The 20,660-nt window shown below is 41.0% G+C and overlaps 1 protein-coding gene across 3 annotated transcripts in view; it reads left to right on the forward strand.

Moving 5' to 3' along the window:
• The first annotated feature begins 1,116 nt into the window (after window positions 1-1,116).
• The window catches only part of pikfyve (phosphoinositide kinase, FYVE finger containing), a 29,741-nt gene continuing 10,197 nt past the window's right edge, over window positions 1,117-20,660 (forward strand). Inside the window, exons 1-27 of one of the 3 annotated variants that reach the window (XM_070975646.1) lie at window positions 1,117-1,216; window positions 3,215-3,414; window positions 5,682-5,849; window positions 7,581-7,690; window positions 7,919-8,090; window positions 8,247-8,454; window positions 10,458-10,484; window positions 10,688-10,777; window positions 10,886-11,042; window positions 11,288-11,445; window positions 11,902-12,013; window positions 12,263-12,410; window positions 12,579-12,743; window positions 13,232-13,294; window positions 13,400-13,529; window positions 14,016-14,196; window positions 14,333-14,407; window positions 14,649-14,756; window positions 14,851-14,991; window positions 15,380-15,506; window positions 15,594-16,462; window positions 16,980-17,375; window positions 17,851-17,951; window positions 18,033-18,104; window positions 18,783-18,954; window positions 19,636-19,814; window positions 20,156-20,269. In XM_070975646.1, the coding sequence (XP_070831747.1) occupies window positions 3,231-3,414; window positions 5,682-5,849; window positions 7,581-7,690; window positions 7,919-8,090; window positions 8,247-8,454; window positions 10,458-10,484; window positions 10,688-10,777; window positions 10,886-11,042; window positions 11,288-11,445; window positions 11,902-12,013; window positions 12,263-12,410; window positions 12,579-12,743; window positions 13,232-13,294; window positions 13,400-13,529; window positions 14,016-14,196; window positions 14,333-14,407; window positions 14,649-14,756; window positions 14,851-14,991; window positions 15,380-15,506; window positions 15,594-16,462; window positions 16,980-17,375; window positions 17,851-17,951; window positions 18,033-18,104; window positions 18,783-18,954; window positions 19,636-19,814; window positions 20,156-20,269 (4,427 nt within the window). In that variant the 5' untranslated portion in view covers window positions 1,117-1,216; window positions 3,215-3,230. Of the gene's footprint in view, window positions 1,217-1,891; window positions 1,963-3,214; window positions 3,415-5,681; window positions 5,850-7,580; window positions 7,691-7,918; window positions 8,091-8,246; window positions 8,455-10,457; window positions 10,485-10,687; window positions 10,778-10,885; window positions 11,043-11,287; window positions 11,446-11,901; window positions 12,014-12,262; window positions 12,411-12,578; window positions 12,744-13,231; window positions 13,295-13,399; window positions 13,530-14,015; window positions 14,197-14,332; window positions 14,408-14,648; window positions 14,757-14,850; window positions 14,992-15,379; window positions 15,507-15,593; window positions 16,463-16,979; window positions 17,376-17,850; window positions 17,952-18,032; window positions 18,105-18,782; window positions 18,955-19,635; window positions 19,815-20,155; window positions 20,270-20,660 lie in introns of those variants that run through there. The other 2 variants (XM_070975648.1, XM_070975649.1) reach the window with 2 other exon arrangements.

Raw genomic sequence — 20,660 nt, forward strand, 5'->3', positions numbered from 1 at the left:
TGCACCTTGAGAGACCTATCTGTGAAACTCTTGAAGTTTGTGGAAGACACAGCGGTCATCATCCTCATCTGGAATGGTGATGAGTCTACATACAGATGGCAGGTTGAACAGCCAGTCCTCTGGTGCAGGCACCAGAAAAAGTAGTAGCAGTAGCTTTAGCAGTAAAAGTAACTGCAGACCAATCACATCATAGGCACGTCCTATTACTTCTCCCGTATTGGAAGGACTAAAGAACACTGTATGCCAAAAGAACCAGACACAAAAACAGTTTCTTCCCACAGGCCATCACTCTGATGACCAGTTAAATCAGACATATAGTGACAATTACCCTGTAATACTAAAACACCATGTACATATCATCCATCGTTGCTGTATATAATGTACATAGCCAGTATATGCATGTATGCCTGTAAATAACCACCCACTTCATGTACATACATCTATTCGATATTTAGACATTGTATGTTGTTGTTCATTGTTGCTCTTTCTAAGCATTATATATGCATCGATTTTTTCACCTTTGATTGATATAAGCTTCATGTACTTCAGGATGTTGTAGCTCTATATTCACGTTAACCTCTTTGTTCAGTTTTGTTGCTCTTCTTTTAGCCATATGACTATTCCTATCTATCTATCTATCTATCTATCTATCTATCTATCTATCTATCTATCTATCTATCTATCTATCTATCTATCTATCTATCTATCTATCTATCTTTAAGAGAGAAATCAAAGAGTCAGATTTTGAGGGAGCCCATTCACTGAAAAATATTGTGCTCTATATGGCTTTATATACAAGAGCTGCAAAAGTCCCTTTTAGTTCTGGAGAGAACTGACATATGGGGTACAGTTCTGGTTTAGATGCCCTATAAGAACAAAGACAGTGGGCAAGTCTAATGCTAGACTATAACAGGTACATAAACAGCTACAGTCTAATGCAATGTATCTATTTTTAAACCATAACACATATACACATTTTAAATCACTGAAAACTACCATTTATATGGCTTCTTATCTTGACGATTGAGTGGTTCAATCGATATCTCTGAGTGTGAGCTCTGCTGCCTTTTCTCTTGATCACAACAGTTGGATTCAGCGCAGGTTTCGATTGGTCAGGGCTGCTTGTGTACAGGAGTCGGCTTTTTTCAGGTGTTTTGCGGATGTCTTCGAAGTCTGAGTGCTTCACACATTGATGTAAAATTCAGACAGTGAACGGGTAATTCACGTTTTCTGGTGTCATGGCAATTCAGTCATATTTCATGTGTCGGTGTTTCCAAGAATAAGGTTGTTGCAGCCAACCGGCTAGTTCGCAGAGGAGGCTAGCATTAGATAGCTTGGCTGAGTACGGCTGTACTACTGTACATACCGTTAAGCTAGTTGGCTAACGTTAGCTAATTATATTTCAGTGGACTTCTTATGTGTGTCAAGTGGTTGATGCTAATAAAACGTTGACTTATTTAAAGCTGCATTTATTTGGTTAAGTGTCGTTTATAAGAATACACTGACGTATATGTATACTAGTAGACGCGTAGTTGTACAAAGTGTAATTAAATTCGCCAGTTGAAGAGCTTAAAGTTGATAGCTAGCTAACCAGCTGTTAGCCGAGTTAGGTAGCATTCACTGGTTAAAATTCGGTGGTTGTCGTAATCTGTCTGCACACTATCTAAGCATCCAAGCGATAGTAAAGATTACATGTACTGTGTACATTAGCAATGAAATCTGTGGCGTGATCAGGTGGAGGGCTTGGTCTTCAGCTGTCAGATGTTCATGACACAGTAGTCATGCTACGGCCTGTTATGATCACATGATGAGGTGGAGAATTTGATGCTGCTACTTCTGCTATTTCCTTCAGACATTATTTGAAAATGCATGCGTTTTAAACTCATAGTCTGTAACGTTGGCTTTCTTCAACGCGTGAGTCTAGAGGAGATTTGAAGGGGTGTACTTCCTGCTTTATACACGGTTAGTAAATTAACCAGAATTGTAGATGTGAGTAACGGCTGTGGGATAACAGGATATCGTTATCAGACGACTGTAACTAACCAATCACACGTTCATCTCCCGAGTTCCACTTGATGCGTCAGGCAATCCACTGACGGATCCGGTTTTATATATATTTATATAGTCAGTGTGTGGATTTTTTTTTTATTTATTTATTTTTTTTAATGTCCTAACTTTTTTTTGCTGACTAATTAAAATCTGTTTCCTGTTGAGAGAAAACAGAAATCTCAAAATCACACACATAAAAAAAGACTAATGAGTTTCCTTTCTGCTTACAAGAACCAGAATCAGGCAGATCTCTCCTATCATGTGATGTTTTAAAAAAGTTTTTATTATTAGAAATATGTAAAGTCGTTTAACAAGTTGCACAGAAATCTTGACTTCCTCATTATAAGTTGTGGTATGATATTTTATCACATGATTATTGCTGTTCATTGTCATTTTGTTTTTATGGGGTTACTCCAGTGATGACTGTCACGTGTTCCTGAGTGAACTTAAAAGGCTTAAATGTCCGTGTTTCTGTTAAATCACTAGTGCTGCAGTTGTATTTCCTTTAAGGACATTTCCCTGATTTGCAGCTGGTTTGAAACCACTATATATTTATTGTCAAATTCCACATTGGTTGGAATGATTTGTGTATACAGTGTTGTACATGTAGTTTTAATGCCAGCATAGAAAGGTAAATAGGAATATGGTTAGGTTGCATCTGGCTTATCTTTAACCTAATATACTGTCAGCTGTCTACATGGGTACTAGATAGCTGAGTGCTTTGGTCAGTGTTTTTGACTGCATTGATTTTGATATACCTGATCATAGTTGTAGTTTTGTGATTGCCTTTCAATAAATGACAGAACAAGTAATTTTAAAGTGGACAATTAGCAGCATCAAGGAATGAGATGTCAGTTACTGGAAACCAACAACAGCTGGAACCAAACATGATGGCAGTGTGTAGTTTCTATGTATAGAGCAGAGTAGATATAAGAAACTTCATGAGGATCATTTGAAATTGAGTTGTTGTAGTAGTTGCTGATGGTGCTTATTACCATAACTGATTTTATTGCAAAGTCATGTAGTCATCCTGGTCGTCTGTTCAAGGAGCTGACCACTGACTGATGCTGGTCTACGAGAACAGCTGTCACAATTTGATTGTTGTCCTTACAACATGAACAGCTGATCAGTTACACATGCTTAAGATATTTTTTTGCCTCTGTAGCAGGACTAGCAGTGACATGGCTGCTGATGACAAGTCCTCGTCTTCATCCTCAACAGACTGGAGCACTGAGCCACCTGTCATCTCCCCCACCAGCCCCTCCCACCTGACCCACTTCAAACCACTGACTCCGGAGCAGGATGAGCCTCCCCTCCGCTCTGCATACAGCTCATTTGTCAACCTGTTTCGTTTCAACAACAAAGGTTCGAGACCCACACCCACACAAGCATGTAGATTGAGTTATATTATTAAAAATGAAATAACAATGTTTTGTTTTTCTTTGTGTCACTTTTGTACTGTGTGTATGAAAGTGATGTGTAGATAATGTACTACATAGTCCAAGGGTCTTCAAAGTCTGACACTGTCGGCCCCCCATAAGACAAACTCAAGACTACTGCAACTGCAGTTCCTTTAATATGAGTGCAGGAGTCAGTCAGTTAGCTCTGGGCTTTTAGCCTTTTTTGTTTACAGTCTGGCAAATAGGCAGCATTAAAAGAATACTGATTTACGTGTTAGCAGTTCCTTTTTGTAATGGACCAATTAATGTACAGACAACTATTGCAACTATTATTTCTGTACTTTGATACTGAAGAAAACTAAAAATATGATGATTCTCAGGCAAGACATTTATTTTATAATCTTGAAGTGTAAGTCACACTGAATGTAAAAACACATGTATCATGTCTGTGTGGTAAGATCTGGCTGAGTTATGACCCTGAGAACTCAGTTTCACGCAGTTTTATGCAGCACCTTTGCCTCATGTCGCTCTCTCCACACATCCCCTTCAACTCTCCAGGAGAGGTGTGCCTCAGTTTGAGAATCTCTGATACTGTTAAACCAAGTGAAACAACAGGTTCTATGTCAGTAGTTGCCAAAATTAGTGGTTGACCAGGGTTGGTATGTGTAATGCCACTCAAGACTGAAATCATGGTCTGAAGTGTCTCAATCTCGATTCTGAGAACTACATAGTTCTGTCCTGACTGTATACCAAGAAGTAATAAGAGGACATCTCTTCCTAAAGCAATTATTTTGCAACTGATAACACTTTATGTTCATTATTTTCATTAGTTTCATTAGTTCTGTTATGTTCATATTAGCTTCAGCTGAAATTTAGAATATATTTTTTGCACAGAACAAGGACTATACATTTGTCACTCATCACTGCATTGAAATTGCTTTAGAACAGGATCTTCTTCAGTGTGGACAGGAGGAATGATTATAATAACTCATTTCATTGTTTTAAGACCTCTGCAGGCTCACTTTGGCAGATTCAGTACTTAAGGATGAGCATTTTGCATAAACATAACTGTAGTCCTCACCTTACAACATATACAGGCAGTTCAAGAAACATGCTTAAGTTACTTCTTAGCATCTTCATCATCATTCTTCATAAGCTGAATCTGGCTTTTTGCAAAGATTTTTTTTTTTTTATCACTAGTCAAATTTTTGTACCATTTCTTAGAAGTTTTACACAAAATGCCCCTGAGGGTTTGGGTTTTCAGGGGTTAACAGTGCTTTGTTACCATGTTCGACTTAATTTGAATGAAAAATGAACAGAGAGGAGGTAATATATCATAAACTCCACATACACACACAAAAAACAAAAAAACTGCAACAGACTTTTTTTACCTTAATTTCTGATGCTGCAAAGTAAGTGAAAAGTGGCTATGAACGACCTTTAAACTGAACCAAGTTGTGTGCAGTACTGCATTTGTTAAGCTTGTTATGTTACAGCTCACTGATATAAGAGCTGTTCAGAAACGTCAAATCATTATTTTGTGGTCTATCATGCCATTTTACTTAGTGCTGTAAACAAAGCATCATAAATCCAGAGGGCAAAACACATGCACAAAACAGTATTTTAAAAACTGGCCTGAGTCGTATTTTGCAGCAGTTTACAGATGTCAGGGCAGTTAGCCATAGTCTCGTGAGGTCATGTGATAGAAATTGCCTACCTGGACCAGTGCCAGGAATCAGTGAACCACATGACTCACATGTTTGTAGTCCCACCCCCTGTCCTGCAGGCCTGCAGTCTGAACAACACTCCTCCCCTGCCTACGGTAGCATGGGCCTCACACTGACATTTCATACAGATCAGATGACAAGAGGAGCTCTGCACTTTATTTTGATTATATTAGAATAGACAGAAACAGGAAACGTGTCAAAAAGACATTATTTTTGTTTTTAACTTCTATTTTTATTAAATCATTTGGGCTGCCACTAACCTGTATCTATTTTTTATCAGTTCGTCTATTTTACATGTTTTTTTGTTTGTTTGTTTTGTAGTAGTAGTAAAACTTTTTTGAAAAGATTAAAATATATATATATATACACACACACACGTAGATTTAATCACATTAATTTTAATTTAATCTCATTTTGATTTTTATCTTTCTTGACAAAATACTGAATTTTCATCTTTAAGTGTTGTGTTACTTTTGTGTGTGTGTGTGTGTGTGTGTGTGTGAAGAGGAGGGACGTCCTTCCTCAGCAGCTTCAGAGAAGCCAGATGTGCCATCCCCTTCTCCTCAGTCAGAGAGGAGGAGCTGGTCCTCCAGTCCTTCCCATTCTCTCTATGGTTCGAGGACGAACCGGAAACAGCACCCAGACCACCTCCGACGCACCTCCACTGCCTCTGGTAACTCACACACACACACACATACACACACACACACACACACACACACACACACACATACAGGCTACTGATGTCACTATGCTATGCTTTGAGGCTTGTGTGTGTTTAATCAGATAGAAAAGTCATCTACAGTGGGAAACAGGCTTGTGATGGATGTTCTTTCCAAGAAACTCTTATTGCATGTTTTTCAGCCTTCAACAATGTTTTTTAGCTGTTGGGGTAAGGTTTTCTCCAAAAGTAGAGTTTTGTCAGCCCTGCATATAATTTGCAGCTCTTAAAGTACCCTTAAATGTACATATGTATACGTGAAGTCAGAGTCTCTTCATATCTTCATTGTGATTAAATGATTAACATCTTAATTTTAGTTTAGAGCTCTTCAAAATGTTGCTGTTTACATACAGTTGTACAAATTTATATACTGGGATTAAATACATCTGGTAGGACATTTATTTTATCTTGCCTGGCATTAAACTTGAGTTTGTGAAACCCAGTAATTTACTGTCCTTTCCCTGACGCATTTGTTGATTGCATTATCTGTAATGTGATACTCTGTTAGATGATTCTAAGTCCTCTGTCCTGCAATGACTAAACCAATCAGAGACCACTGGTAACACAGTAGACCTCATCTTACATAACCTTCAGTTCCCTAACGTGCTCTTAAAGCTTTTGAATTCAGCTTCATCACTGATGTGCACACTGTTGAAACTCAGAAAGAATGTTGTTTTTTTACATGATTGACCAGTTGTAGAATTACACAGTAGGACACAAGAGAAGAGTTTATTCAAGCACTTTATCCTAAAGTTCAGTGTTCAATAGCTCTTACAGAAACAAGTATGGAGAGATAGTGAGAGAGTGTTGTAGTGTTTTCTTCCAGGGTTAGTTCTAAAATGATTTGTCTGTTTTGAAGGAGAAATGTCTCAGTGTTGGTGTTTATCAATCTTGCTCTTTTAAGGGAACAGACAGGAAAATGTTTGTTGTGTTTGCATTTTATATTTTACTTTTCAGAGGAATCTACAAAAAAAAGCAGCAACCTTTTGAGACAGACTTGAAAACAAACTAAATATGATGTTCAGGGTTGAAAAGTATTTGTTGTTAAAACGTAACAAAGATGAATGTACGTACAGGCTGTAACATCCGTTCTCATGTCTTTTCTGATTCCAGTGGATTGGCCAGGTGAGGGGTCTTCTGCACTGTGTGGTTTTACTAAAGATGCTTTTAGCTTGACTGTAACAATTGGGTCTGAAAGAATGGCCTTACACAAACTGTTTTGTGTGTCTGAGTGCATGCGTGTGTTTGACATTTGCATTTTCAGTGAAGCGCTTTCTCTTAGTCTTTGGTTTGCCCTAATGTTTGCCACTCGGGTGCTAATAATTGGAATGATGTTTGTCATGAATGATTTTAAAGCTAACATTTCTATTCAACATGTTTTTGTTTCTTGCCCGGTTCTTTTATTGATCGCGTCATGTGTTTTGTTATACACATTTGCAACTTTTAAGGGAGTTATTCAAAAGATGTTGAAGTGCATTGTCAAATGTTTGTCACTTAAGTGCCATGTTTAAATGTAATATGAGGAGGAGGAACCCATATATTGTCACTTTCCAGTCAATATATTTTTTAAAAAGACATATTTGACAATGCAGCAGGTTGGATTTTTAAAGGCATGTGAATTTTCTGGTATTTTGTTCAGTTGTGCCCTGTGTGTTTGTGTGTGTGTGTTTTACGTGATTTTAGATGGCAGCAGGAAATCAGATACCCCTCTAAGCAATCATGATCCTCGCACAGCTGTGCAGCTTCGCACTGCCCTGAAGAGGCTGAAAGAAATAATGGAGGGAAAGAGCCAGGTACATCCAATCTAACATTTTTGTCCTACTCTTTACAGACATTTTCTCCATTTATTTATACATGTCATCTTGCCATGGCTTAAATGTATATGTATTGACAGCGCTGTGAGTGTTTTAAATAGATATATTTTGAGCCATGGCACTTTGAAAGCTTTGCCATAAGCTGAACCCATTCAGTACCTCTGTTATGGCTAAAAGCAGCGTGCTGTGGTTGTTGTCCTCTTTCAGGACAGCGATCTGAAGCAGTACTGGATGCCAGATAGCCAGTGTAAAGAGTGTTACGACTGCAATGAGAAGTTCACAACCTTCCGCCGCCGCCACCACTGCCGACTATGTGGCCAGATCTTCTGCAGCCGCTGCTGCAACCAGGAAATTCCCGGAAAGTTCATGGGCTACACGGGTAAGTGACACAGTCAAGATTAGCTAGTCATGAATGTATCCTGACGTGGTCTGATTTGTTTAATTGTGCAGTGAAAAACAGTTAAAAATTACCTTTAACTTCAGTACCTTTTTTTGTTCCCTCACACTGTTTTTGTTTGTCTATTTCTGACCCTAGGAGACCTGCGGGCCTGTACGTACTGCCGTAAGCTAGCACTGAGCTACGCTCACTCAGCTGACTCAGGCTCCATCGGAGAGGACCTGAGCGCCTTGTCTGACTCTCCCTGCTCTGTGTGTGTGTTGGAGCCCAGCGAGCCTCGGACACCTGTGGGGGGGCGTAAAGCCAGCAGGAACATCTTCCTCGAGGAAGACTTGACCTGGCAGAGGTGAAAAAACACACAAACACACACACACACACACACACACACACACACACACACACACACACACAAAAGTAACACAACACTTAAAGATGAAAATTCAGTATTTTGTCAAGAAAGATAAAAATCAAAATGAGATTAAATTAAAATTAATGTGATTAAATCTACGTGTGTGTGTCTTGGCTGATTTTTATCTTTGATCAGTTTATCTACCCAGAAAGAAACAAGTTCATGTCTGTAACATATTCCGATTGAGTTTGACTCTGAATCAGACTGATTGTTGAATATGGTAATGTTAAATCTGTACCGCCTCCTGTCATGCTTGCCACAAATATAACCTTTATGCCAAAGCTGTCTGTGTACCTACAACCAAAATCTTGACTTTGTATTTCATACCTTGTTTGCTGTTGCACGTGTTTGTTATCTGCTATTAGAACATGCCGTGGCATAGCTCATGATTGAAACTGCCATTTTTCCCCCAAACTCCTCCATCTATGCTTCCTCTTTTTCTGTCTTTATTTTCTGCTTCCCTGAAACACAAGTCTGTGTGTTCTTTGTATGTACTGTAAGCTGTGCATGGTCAAGACTCATGAAACAGTGTCTCACAGTATTATAGCATCCATCCATCCATCCATTATCTATACCGCCTATCCCTTTCGGGGTTGCGGGGGGCTGGAGCCTATCCCAGCTACAATGGGCGAGAGGCGGGGTACACCCTGAACCGGTCGCCAGCCGATTGCAGGGCAGTATTATAGCATGTTAAATATATATATCTATATCAGTTAGCTTTGAGTAGGACCTGACTCTTTATGACCTTTGTCATCAAGAGGAAGTATCTTTATGTCAGCAACAACCTTGAAGTAGGACTCATAAAGTAAGTCGTAAAGAAAACAGACTCACTGGGTCAGCTTTGTAGCATGTGATCTGACAGGCCAGCAATGCAGTGTGAAATAATGACTCTAATAATCAGTAGTAGTGTTTGACCAATATGGATTTTTCAGTGGCCAGTGCTGATATTTAATGAGCAGGGTGGCTGACGGCCAATATGCAATATACTGCCAATATCATGTTCTTTGTTTGTGGTTTTGCATCTGAAAAAAACCCCAACAATTAAACAGTAATAACAAATGAGACACATAAAGCATAAAGCATTCCTAAAGCATTGTTGGAAAATACCATTAATGCTAGTTTGGACCCCTGCTAATGTTAGCTTATTGTTGAATCAAGGCCGTCTCTACCCCATTAGCAAATGCAACCGACTGTAACTAATGGGTATTTTGTAACTATAAAATCAATCACTATATGTTTATGTTATGTAATATGCATAACAAAGACCACAGGCTTACCAACAACAAAAGGTTTACTGCCCCACAAGCATCCCACATCACAAATCTGATAAATATTTTATGACCCCAGTACATCAGGAGTAAGAGTGTGGGCTGGGGGTGCCCATGCAGTAGTTTTTCAAGCCCTAGTTAAGCGCTAGTTAAGATGATTGAGTACTTGCTACTGTTACACTGTCTGCCTGTGGAATGCAGAAAGAGGGAATGTTAGCATGCTTCCACAGCAGCCACATGGACAAAGCTGCCTGCAGGTGTGTCTGCAGGCCGTGTGAGCGCAGGCCTTGATCAATACCAATTATGTCAAAATGCCAGATATCAGCCCAATTAATCAGTCGACCACTAATGAATAACTTGAAAGAAGATCGGAAGGAGCATCTATTTTAGGAAGAACAGTTTTAGTAAAGCATGACTGTTTGTCTTCCACGTGAAGTTACTTTTTATCTGATTATTGATGGCCTTTTTTGGGAGATTTCATTAACCATGCACACAACAGGCAAATTGATATATAGATGTTCAAGGACGTCTGTGTCAAAAGACCGCCCAACAATGCATGCCTTTTATAACTACATGCTTGTTTTGCTGCTGCTATTTGGAATTGGTGTGCTCTCTGCTTATTTTCTCTACCTGCCTCAAAAAAATCTGTTTCCTCTCTCTCTCCTGGCGTAGAAAAACTCCTATTGGGATGAGAAAGAAGTGAGTCTTGCTGTCTGTTTTATTCATTTTTCACACCTGTCTGAGCTTTAGCTTTCTGTAAGTACTAGCCAATGCTCTAGGTCTATAGAAAAAATTGTCTTCTGCATGCTCAAATTCACTGGTCATAAGTTTGACTGAGCAGAGCAAGTGTAAAGATAACCTCAGAAAGAATATAAATCTAAGTTTGTGTGTGTGTTCATTAGTATGATTCACCAGGAAACTCAGAGCAGTGGCCTCAGTTCCAGACTGACAACGCTACAAGAAGACATAAGCAAATCACCTGCGAGGAAGAGGTCAGTTACTGCTTTGGGTTTACCCTTAAATTAGATTGCGTTCCAGCTTGATTCAGAACATTTGTGCTGAGCAGCAGTGTGAATGGCCCCTTTTTGTCTCTACCACAGGTCTGCCAGTGTGACCAACCTGTCGCTGGACCGCTCTGGATCCTCCATGGTGCCTTCCTACGACAGCTCCGTCAGCCCACCAACCAGCCGAGCCATGTCAGGCACCAAAAGTGGCACCAAGCTGGACCACAGTGAGGAGGAGAGGAAGATCCTACTGGTGGCTGCTTTATTCTTTCCCTGACACTGATTTTATCATCTTGTTTAAAGTGGCTATAATTGATATTTTTATAACAATGTATGGCATGACTATGTGAAAACATTGTGACAATGCGAAAGGGGTTGCTCGTAGTGATAGACATACAGAATTAACTAGAATACAGTCTTAAAAGAGGAACAAACATGAACATTACCATTATCAAACATCACTGATTATAGCATGCTGACATACCATACATTCTGCAGGACTCCTCCCAGCTGAAGGACTTGTGGAAGAAAATCTGCCACAACAGCACAGGCATGGAGTTCCAAGACCACAGATACTGGCTGAGGACCTACCCCAACTGCATTGTGGGAAAAGAGCTTGTCAACTGGCTGCTAAGGAATGGCACCATCTCCACCAGGTAGCACTTCATTGGACCAGTGTGTTCTTTTCTATACTATGGCTTGGTTATGGTCTTAAGAAGGAATACTTAAAGGAATGGTTCAGTATTTTGGGAAATACAGTTGTTTCTTGCCAACTGATTGATATCACTTTCATACTAGTCTATTAAATATATCATAGTTGGAGCTTAAATCAGATGAGCTAATTAGTAATGCTAATTGATGCTAATGAGTTGCAGGTTTTAGCTTCATATTGAGCATACAGATGTGAAAGTGGTATTGATTCCCTCACCCACGTATTGGCAAAAAAACAAATAAGTATAATTCTCAGAGAATCGAACCACTGCTGTAACATAACTAAGGAAGTACAATTTCTTATTCACACATATTAATCACCAGGAAATTGCCTTGAGCTGGCCAATGGCACTTACCTATGCAAACGATGGTTGCTCCATTCTGATGTGTCTGCGTTGCAGGGCCCAGGCTATCGCCATAGGCCAGGCATTGGTGGACGGGCGCTGGCTGGACTGTGTCACTCACCATGACCAGCTATTCAGAGATGAGTATGCTCTCTACCGACCCCTCCAGGTAACAACCCATGAGAGACACCACCAACACCACAAACATTGGAAAAGAGACATTTCTAGTCACCAAATGATGCTCTCCATATTGTTTTCTTCATTTGCTACAACATTCTTTGACACACCACGTGTTGATAATGATTGATTCAGCAGGGCCTTCTGATAACCCTAGAGGACATATCTCAGGCAGCTTCAACAGAGTATTTCAGTCAAGAGAAATGTGCTGAAGGTGACATTCTCTGTGTCTGGTGTCTAGAGTACAGAGTTCTCAGAAACACCGTCTCCAGACAGTGATAGTGTTAACTCTCTGGAGGGACATTCAGAGCCGTCCTGGTTCAAGGACATCAAGTTTGATGACAGCGACACAGAACAGCTGGCAGATGAGACAGAGTACACCACGCCCAGTATGTATCACATGTGTCATGCTTTGGTAAAAGCCTTTTGTTAGACCTGTAGCCATGTCTTGTTGACTTGGATCATGCTATTTGCACAAGCTGTGTCCAGGTGACTTTGGTTTGGCATGTATGAATTCAAATCTCAGTTGCAGCTCTCTGACCTGTCTCTCTGTCCAGATTCAGCCGGGCCCAGCAAGAGAATATCTGTCAGCAGTTTCCAGTCAGTAGTGGACAGTGACTCAGCTGCCTCCATCAACCTTAACATGGAACAAAACAATGTGAATTTCCACATCAAGAAACAGTCCAAGTATCCACATGTGCCTCCTGCCACTGAGCAGAAATGTAAATATCACCACACGCAATCTGTCCTCTGAATATGTCAGCTTAGCTGTGAACACTTGTTTTCATTCAGTTAAGCGATTGTGTGAGTTGGTTACTGTGCCTCTAAAAAGTATGACCCTACGTGGGCTGATGCAATTTTGGACACAGATCAACAGAGTAGATTCTTTAAAGGAGAACTACACTTTTCTATGAGTAGGTTTTATTTCTGTAGCTACAATCATTGATCCCATACTTTGTAATCATCAAATTAATTGTAGAGACAAAATAATTGAAAATAGGTTCAACAAGGCAACAAACAGAAGCAGTCAGACAATAGAACAGTACAATTTTGATCCAAACTTTCTGTTGTAAATATTCATTCCAGTTTCCAGACGGTTTTCCTGGTTCAGCTTTGACCTGCCATATTTGCTGTAGCTGTTTGCAGTTGTGGTTTCTACTGAAGGTGCTGTAATCCATGATCCAAAATTGTCCTTTCTCTCCTCTTTTAGCTGAATTTCTTTTGTCTGAGGATGGAGGACAGAACATCATCATAAGTGATGCCTTTATCAAGGGTAGGAGCTCTGCACTTCGTTATTGATTTAATCAGATAACATACTGAATTTCGTGACTTGCAGCTTAGCAAACCAGCTCCTTTTCCTAACTTGATGTGCCTGCAGAGTCTCTGTTCAACCGGCGCGTGGAGGAGAAAGCTAAAGAGATGATGTTTACTCCGCTGGGTTGGCATCATAGCTCTCTGGACCAGCTCAGAGAGGAGAACGGAGAGAAGAAAGCCATGGAGAGGCTGCTGTGAGTGGAGATAATTCCACTATTTGTGTCCAGTGTAATTATACACAATAGTAGCAGTCCTGTAGGATTCCAAGTAGTGATCCTCTCCTTTCATTGAACCATTCTCATTGAACCATAAGACATTTGCTGTTTTGCTTGACAAATTATTTAAGCAAATAACTGATTATCAGATTTGTTGTTGATTCATTTTCTGTTCATTGAGTGATTTGTAAACTGATTGTTTCAGCGGTTATCTTCATTTAGAAGAACGCATTTAATTGATGCTTATGGAGATAGGATGAAGCAAAGTGTGAAATGCCTCTCATTCAAGTTGATTATTGTCTTGTTAAGTGCGTTGCACTTTGATTAGCATGTGGTCACTACAGAGCAGCACACAAAACAAAAATGAGAGATTGTTTTAGTGAAAGTTCGGGATGGGGATGATTCATTGAAGTACACCAAAGTTTCTTCTTTTTTAATCATCTGCTGCTCTGCCTCCCCATTCAGCTCGGCCAACCACAGCCACATGATGGCGCTGCTGCAGCAACTGCTCTACAGCGAGTCTCTGTCTCTGTCCTGGAGGGATATTATCGTCCCTGTGGTTCGACAGGTGGTCCAGACAGTACGGCCTGATGTTCGCAACTGCGATGATGACATGGACATCCGCCAGCTGGTCCACATCAAGAAGGTCAGACACCATTGCATGAGATCAGAACTGTAGCCATATGTTACTGTTTGGTAATTATATACATTCATTGAACTAGACTGTCTGCTTCAGGTGGTTTCAGAAGTACGTATTAACTGAATCTCCATTTGTGCTTCAGATTTCTGGAGGAAGAAAGTTTGACTCAACAGTGGTAAATGGCTTCATATGCACCAAGAGCATCGCCCACAAGAAGGTAGGATCACGTTTTTCTGTCCAACAAAGATCCGACATTTTATGATTTCTGTCTGATGCAAATATTCATACATGGTGTTTCAAGTTAGAAAACTCCATGATGTGGATCCTGCTGTTCTTTATTGCGTCCTTAAATATTTCCCCATTCTTTGCTTTTTTGAAATCAGCGATAATGTGTTTAATATTTGTACCTGCATGTTAAGTGTAAGTGTAAACCTCATATTTGTTTTACCTGCAATCAGATGAATCCATACATCAAGAACCCCAAAATTCTGCTGCTGAAGTGCTCCATAGAATATCTGTACAGGGAAGAGACCAAGTTTACCTCCATTGATCCTATTGTACTACAGGTTAGTAAATCACTATAACAACAGGTAACAATAGATTGTCCAGGAAACAAACTTTTTGGAACTAAGAAAAGATATTTCCCTGTCTCTCCCTCAGGAACGAGAGTTCCTGAAGAACTATGTGCAGCGCATTGTTGACGTTCGTCCAAACCTGGTATTAGTAGAAAAGACGGTGTCTCGTATAGCTCAGGACATGCTGCTCGAGCATGGCATCACGCTGGTCATCAACGTCAAACCGGTCAGTATAGTATGAGTGCTATATAACTCATGCATCGGCCACTGAATTAGCCAGTTTTTGCATAAAACGTAACAGGTAATGTTTCATGATTCAAGATATTCTTGAGTCATGCTCTCTACATCGTTGCCTCACCTTAGTTTGATTTTATTCTGTATTTAAGGAACCTAGACATAACACACTTGTCCGCATATTCACGAAAAAACAAACAAAAACCCACAGATTCAGTCCAGCCTAAGGCATGTGAACACACAAACCCGAAACAAAAGTGAATGATTATGCATAAAACTGAAGCATGACATCGGATAAAGTTGACATTTTAGTAGTGGTCCTGATTACGTGGTCTTTTCCACTATTAATCACTTTTAATTTTTCTTCTTTGTCAATTTAGCAAGTCTTGGACAGGGTGAGTCGTATGACCCAGGGAGACCTGGTAATGTCCATGGACCAGCTCCTCACCAAACCTCGTCTGGGAACTTGCCACAAGTTCTACATGCAGCCGTTCACACTCGCCAACAGTAAGAAGCACATGTCCACTCTCCACTCCCACTCTCAGTGCAAACTGCTGTGACATTACAACACTGGTTTTGTCTCTGTCTTTCCAGATGAAGTGAAAACTCTGATGTTCTTTGAGGGCTGTTCTCCTCATCTCGGATGCTCCATTAAGCTGCGTGGTGCTTCAGAGTACGAGTTGGCCAGGGTGAAGGAGATCATTATGCTGATGGTGTGTGTGGCCTACCACTCCCAGCTGGAGATCTCTTTCCTCATGGACGAGTTTGCCATGCCGCCCAGCCTGGCCCAAAGCTCCTCGTTTCCTTGTTTGCTGGATAGCGTCTCTGCAGAGGAGGAGGCAGATGGAGAGAAGAGAGAGGAGGGGACAAATGGAGAGAGCCAGGAGAAAACTTCTGTGGCTGAAGACTCTGCACTGGGAGGACAGCCTGAGGAGGAAGAGCTCCTCTCTGAGTCTGCATCCAAAAATGGAGATATAGACACTCTCCAGGACAAACACAACCCAAAATCAGTCTCCTCTGGCGAGGAGAAGGGTGGCAACACAGAGACAATGACCTCCTCCCCATTTCCCAGTCCCCCTGCACCATCTCTGTCTGTCCCTCCTCCATTCCTCATGGAAGAAGACCAGGAGATGGGCTCAGAGACTCTCATCAGGGGGTTTGAAGGGGAGACTGTGGACGAGGGAAGTCTAGTGAAGGAGGAGTCACTTGATATCGAGGACGGGGAAGGTTCAGAGACACTCACTCCCAGGTTGTTCCGAGACCCTCTGCAGGATGATTCTGGGATGTTTGTGGCTGAGCAGGTGGCTTCATCTGATGACCATCTGAAGTCCATCTCGGCTGTCTTCAAGCAGGAGCTTAAGGACATCATCCTGTGTATTTCCCCCTTCATCACATTTAAGAAACCATTCCTTCTCACACCTGCTGGCATGCACTGCCCCAGCAGGGATTACTTCCCTGAACAGGTACCTAGCTCTGTTGTTGTTGTTTTTGTTGTTTTTTTTCTTACATTTGTTCTATTTACATATACTAAACAAGTGACAATGCATTGTGTTATTAATTCATATGCTGATTATTTTCTCTATTAATCAACTGTTTAGTCTATAAAATGTCAGAAAACAGTGAAAAAGCTTCATCCCAGTTTGTCAAGTGTGATGTCTTCAAATGTGTTGTTTTGTCTGACCAACAGACCAAAACCAAATGACATTCAGTTTTCAAGGATATAAAGCAGAAATTTAGAAACTCTTCATATTTAAGAGGATGACAGCAGTAAATTTTGGCTTTTTAGATAAAACAAATGACAAAAAATGACTAGATTAATAAATATTGTGCTAGTTATTATTCTGATGATCAGCTGATCGATGACTCAGCTCATCGCTGCAGCTCTAGACCATGTTATACTTCTGCAGATATGTTGCACAGACAGTGTTTCATAGATTTTGTCACTGTACCCTGCTCACTTGTGTTTTCCCTGTCCCATAGGTCTACCTATCTCCTCTTCTTAACAAGGATTTTAAGGAACTGGACGGGCGCAGAAAGCGGCAGCTCCTTAAAGACTCTGCCCCATCCTCCCTGGTGAGTGGACAGACCAATGGTGGCCCCCAGCCAAGACCCGTCAATGTCCTTCCCTCCCACAGTCTCACCAGCACCCGCATTGTAGAGCAGCTGAGCAACAGCCAGGGTCTGGCTAAGATGCTGGCAGACTACAGAGCAAAGGGGGGTCGTATCCGGCAGAGGGAAGCCAGTGACCCCTTCAGCACTGCAGCTCCTGTCAGTGGCCAGAGCAGGACGGGGGACGCTACAGTCAAGCTATCAGTGAAGGCTGACAGTGAAGAGGAGAAGCCAAGCAAACAGAATGATATGAGCTGGGCCCCCAAGGTGAGCAATGTTGAGACATTTATTCATTAAAGGTGGCCTGTGGAATTATGTTCACACTGTGTTTCTCATCACAGCCCATTGTGTGTATCCTCAAGGTCAAACCAACATGTTGAATGCATTTTCTTCCTCATAAAACTTTTGAGAATATTGCTTTTTTGAACATTTAGAAACCTAACCTACTGCTTACGTCCGTGTTTACTTGAGGGTAGCCTTCATCTTCCTGCCTTTATTGGCACATTGCTGTGTTTCTTGGCATATTACCACCACCTGTAGATTCAGTGGAATAACGTCAAACCATTGGCAGGAATGTGTAGCTCCTCACCTGCACACGATGGTAGTTGGAGTGAAGTGTGTACCCTGTGTTCCTGCAGTGCTTTCAGTTTGGTGTGATGTGCTGGGGAAGTATGAGTGGCTCTTTGAGGCTCTGCTTTTATCTTAGTTTTGAGCTGTTTGTGTTTGTTGTTGTTGTCCTCAGCTGGACTGTCTGAATCCTGTCAACCATCAGAGGCTGTGTGTGCTCTTCAGCAGTTCATCAGCCCAGTCCAACAATGCGCCCAACCCCTGCGTCAGCCCATGGTAAACTGTTCATGTGGATCAATAAACAATCTCATATCTTGTTTTTAATGAGTTTGTAGTCATTGTCTTTGTTGTCAACAGGATTGTCACAATGGAGTTCTATGGCAAGAATGACCTCTCTCTTGGTGTATTCTTGGAGAGATATTGTTTCAGGTAAGACACAATAATACATTTATTTTTATGACACTGAAGTGCTTTAATAAGCTTCATTATGTTAGAGAAACATGGTGACTAAATGGGAGCTATGGGACCAAGATTGTAGGTTTGATGTTGTGTATGGAAAGTTGACAATTTGAAATCAGATTTGTAAATGTGGGCTGCGTGGTGGCGCAGCAGGTAGTGCGCGTGCCTCACAACAAGATTCCTGGGTCGGGCCTTTCTGTGTGAAGTTTGCATGTTCTTCCCGTGCATGCGTGGGTTCTCTCCGGGTACTCCGGCTTCCTCCCACAGACCAAAAACATGCTCATTAGGTTAATTGGTGACTGCGTGAGCGTGAATGGTTGTTTGTGTGTATATGTTGCTTTGCGATCAGCTGGCGACCGGTCCAGGGTGTACCCCGCCTCCCGCCCGTTGACAGCTGAGATAGGCTCCAGCCCCCCCGCGACCCCGAAAGGGATAAGCGGCATAGAAAATGGATGGATGGATAGATGGATGGATGGATGGATGGATTTGTATGTGTGCAGAAAAAAATCTATGAATATGAAGTTGAACATTTGATTGATTACATGACTGAAATGTGTAAATATGTAGCTTCAACAGCAAGAAGATACAAATTCCTACTCTGTGTGTCTGTGTGTCCGTGTTTGTATGCATACTGTATGTTTTCTCCAGGCCGTCTTACCAGTGCCCCAACATGTTTTGTGAGACTCCCATGGTGCACCACATCCGTCGGTTTGTGCATGGCAGCGGCTGTGTACAGATTGTATTAAAGGAGCTGGACTCCCCTGTCCCTGGTTATCAGCACACGATTCTCAACTACTCCTGGTGCCGTATCTGCAAACAGGTCATTAATAATTTACATGATATTTAACATTGACAAACCACATTACATCCACCAAACATAATGTGTTTTGATACTTCATATTGGACTGCGATTTCTGTGTCTACATCTGTCCTAATGAAATGCAATCTGGATGAGCAGTGTATGCAAGTCATAACTATGGTTATGGTAACTATGGTAACACATATGCAGATCAGCATGAGTGTGAGGATTTTACCTGACCAATTGTACAATCCAAAGCAGTTAAAACTACAGTGTGCTGTGCTTGTATCCTTCAGTAAGTCGTTAACAGTGTGTGACATAGCCATCCTACAGTGGTACTAGAAACTAAAAAGAAGAATGAAACAGGATGACAGTCCCCAAAACTGTCCAATCCACTAGTTACACATCATTCATATGATTTCATGTTTATTCCTCTTGGTTGATTTGTAAAAGTTCAGTGTGGACACTAAGCAGACAACTAAAATAATAGTTTCATTCAGTTCACCAAGTGACCTGAACTGCAGGCGTAAAAGCCCCTATTACTCACTTCAACATAGTAAAAAATGAATTACATTAATTCTAACCACACCTTCCATCTTCTAGCTGCATAAATGAAGTGAAACAAAATGGTAATTTGTCCTGATTGGCAGAGAGATTAGCAGATTTCCCTCTGTTACGCTCAAGATCTGCCTCTTTTTTAAGGTGACACCAGTGGTGCCTTTGTCCAATGACTCGTGGTCCATGTCGTTTGCCAAATACCTGGAGCTTCGCTTCTATGGCCACCAGTACACTAGGAGGGCTAATGCAGAGCCCTGTGGACACTCCATCCACAAAGACTACCACCAGTACTTCTCATATAACCAGATGGTGGCTTCCTTCAGGTTGGTCAGCTGTCACTGTGTCCTCTATCCTTTATTCACCACTGAATTAGACAAAGGACATAATTAGAATGAAAGAATAAACAGTAAAGGGGGAACTATAAATTATTTATAGTGAGAAAATCTTCCTCTAAATGCAGTAGTGCTGCTTTGTATCATTACCTTTTTGTTCACGTGTACATCAGTTTTGGACATATAAGCTCTTACATCTTCCATTCATTTGTCCACCTAGTGTTTGGTTTGTGGGTGAGACTGCTGGGATGTTCACAGCCAAAAACAGCTGTCCTGCACATGGAATCTTTGAATCAGTCTTGACAGAGTTTTTCCGTCTCTCTCTGTCTCAGCTACACTTCTGTAAGACTGTTGGAGATTTGCCTTCCTCGTCCTAAGATCTTCATTAGGAACCTCGGGCCCTCTAAAAGCAACCTGCAGCAGGACCTGAAGGACTTCTCTCAAAAGTAAAGGAATACCATTGAAAGGACTCGTCAGTCTGTATCCATTTATACAAACACAGGGAAAGACATCAGAGATTAATGTACTTTGATTGGTAGAAAATGGATTAAGATATGAGCTGGACTTCTAGAAGATAGACCACAGAGACATTGACTTTTAATGTTTGGTGCAGCAAAATATAAAGTTAAACCTTGATTCACTCTAGTTTCAAAATGAATCCTTGTCAGTGCAACCCAGCCTTAATTTAAACCTTTCTTTAATCCTTAGTTTGGTTTTTACTCTAAACCTAGATTCAGTTAATTCTGTTGAACCAAAACTTTAAACTCTGTAATCCAGTATTGACTTTCCATTTACACTTCAGGAGATTTAACTTATAAAATTGCTGCCTCTTTGAGA

Source organism: Chaetodon trifascialis, chromosome 12 (genome assembly GCF_039877785.1).
Source record: "Chaetodon trifascialis isolate fChaTrf1 chromosome 12, fChaTrf1.hap1, whole genome shotgun sequence".
NCBI lineage: Eukaryota > Metazoa > Chordata > Actinopteri > Chaetodontiformes > Chaetodontidae > Chaetodon > Chaetodon trifascialis.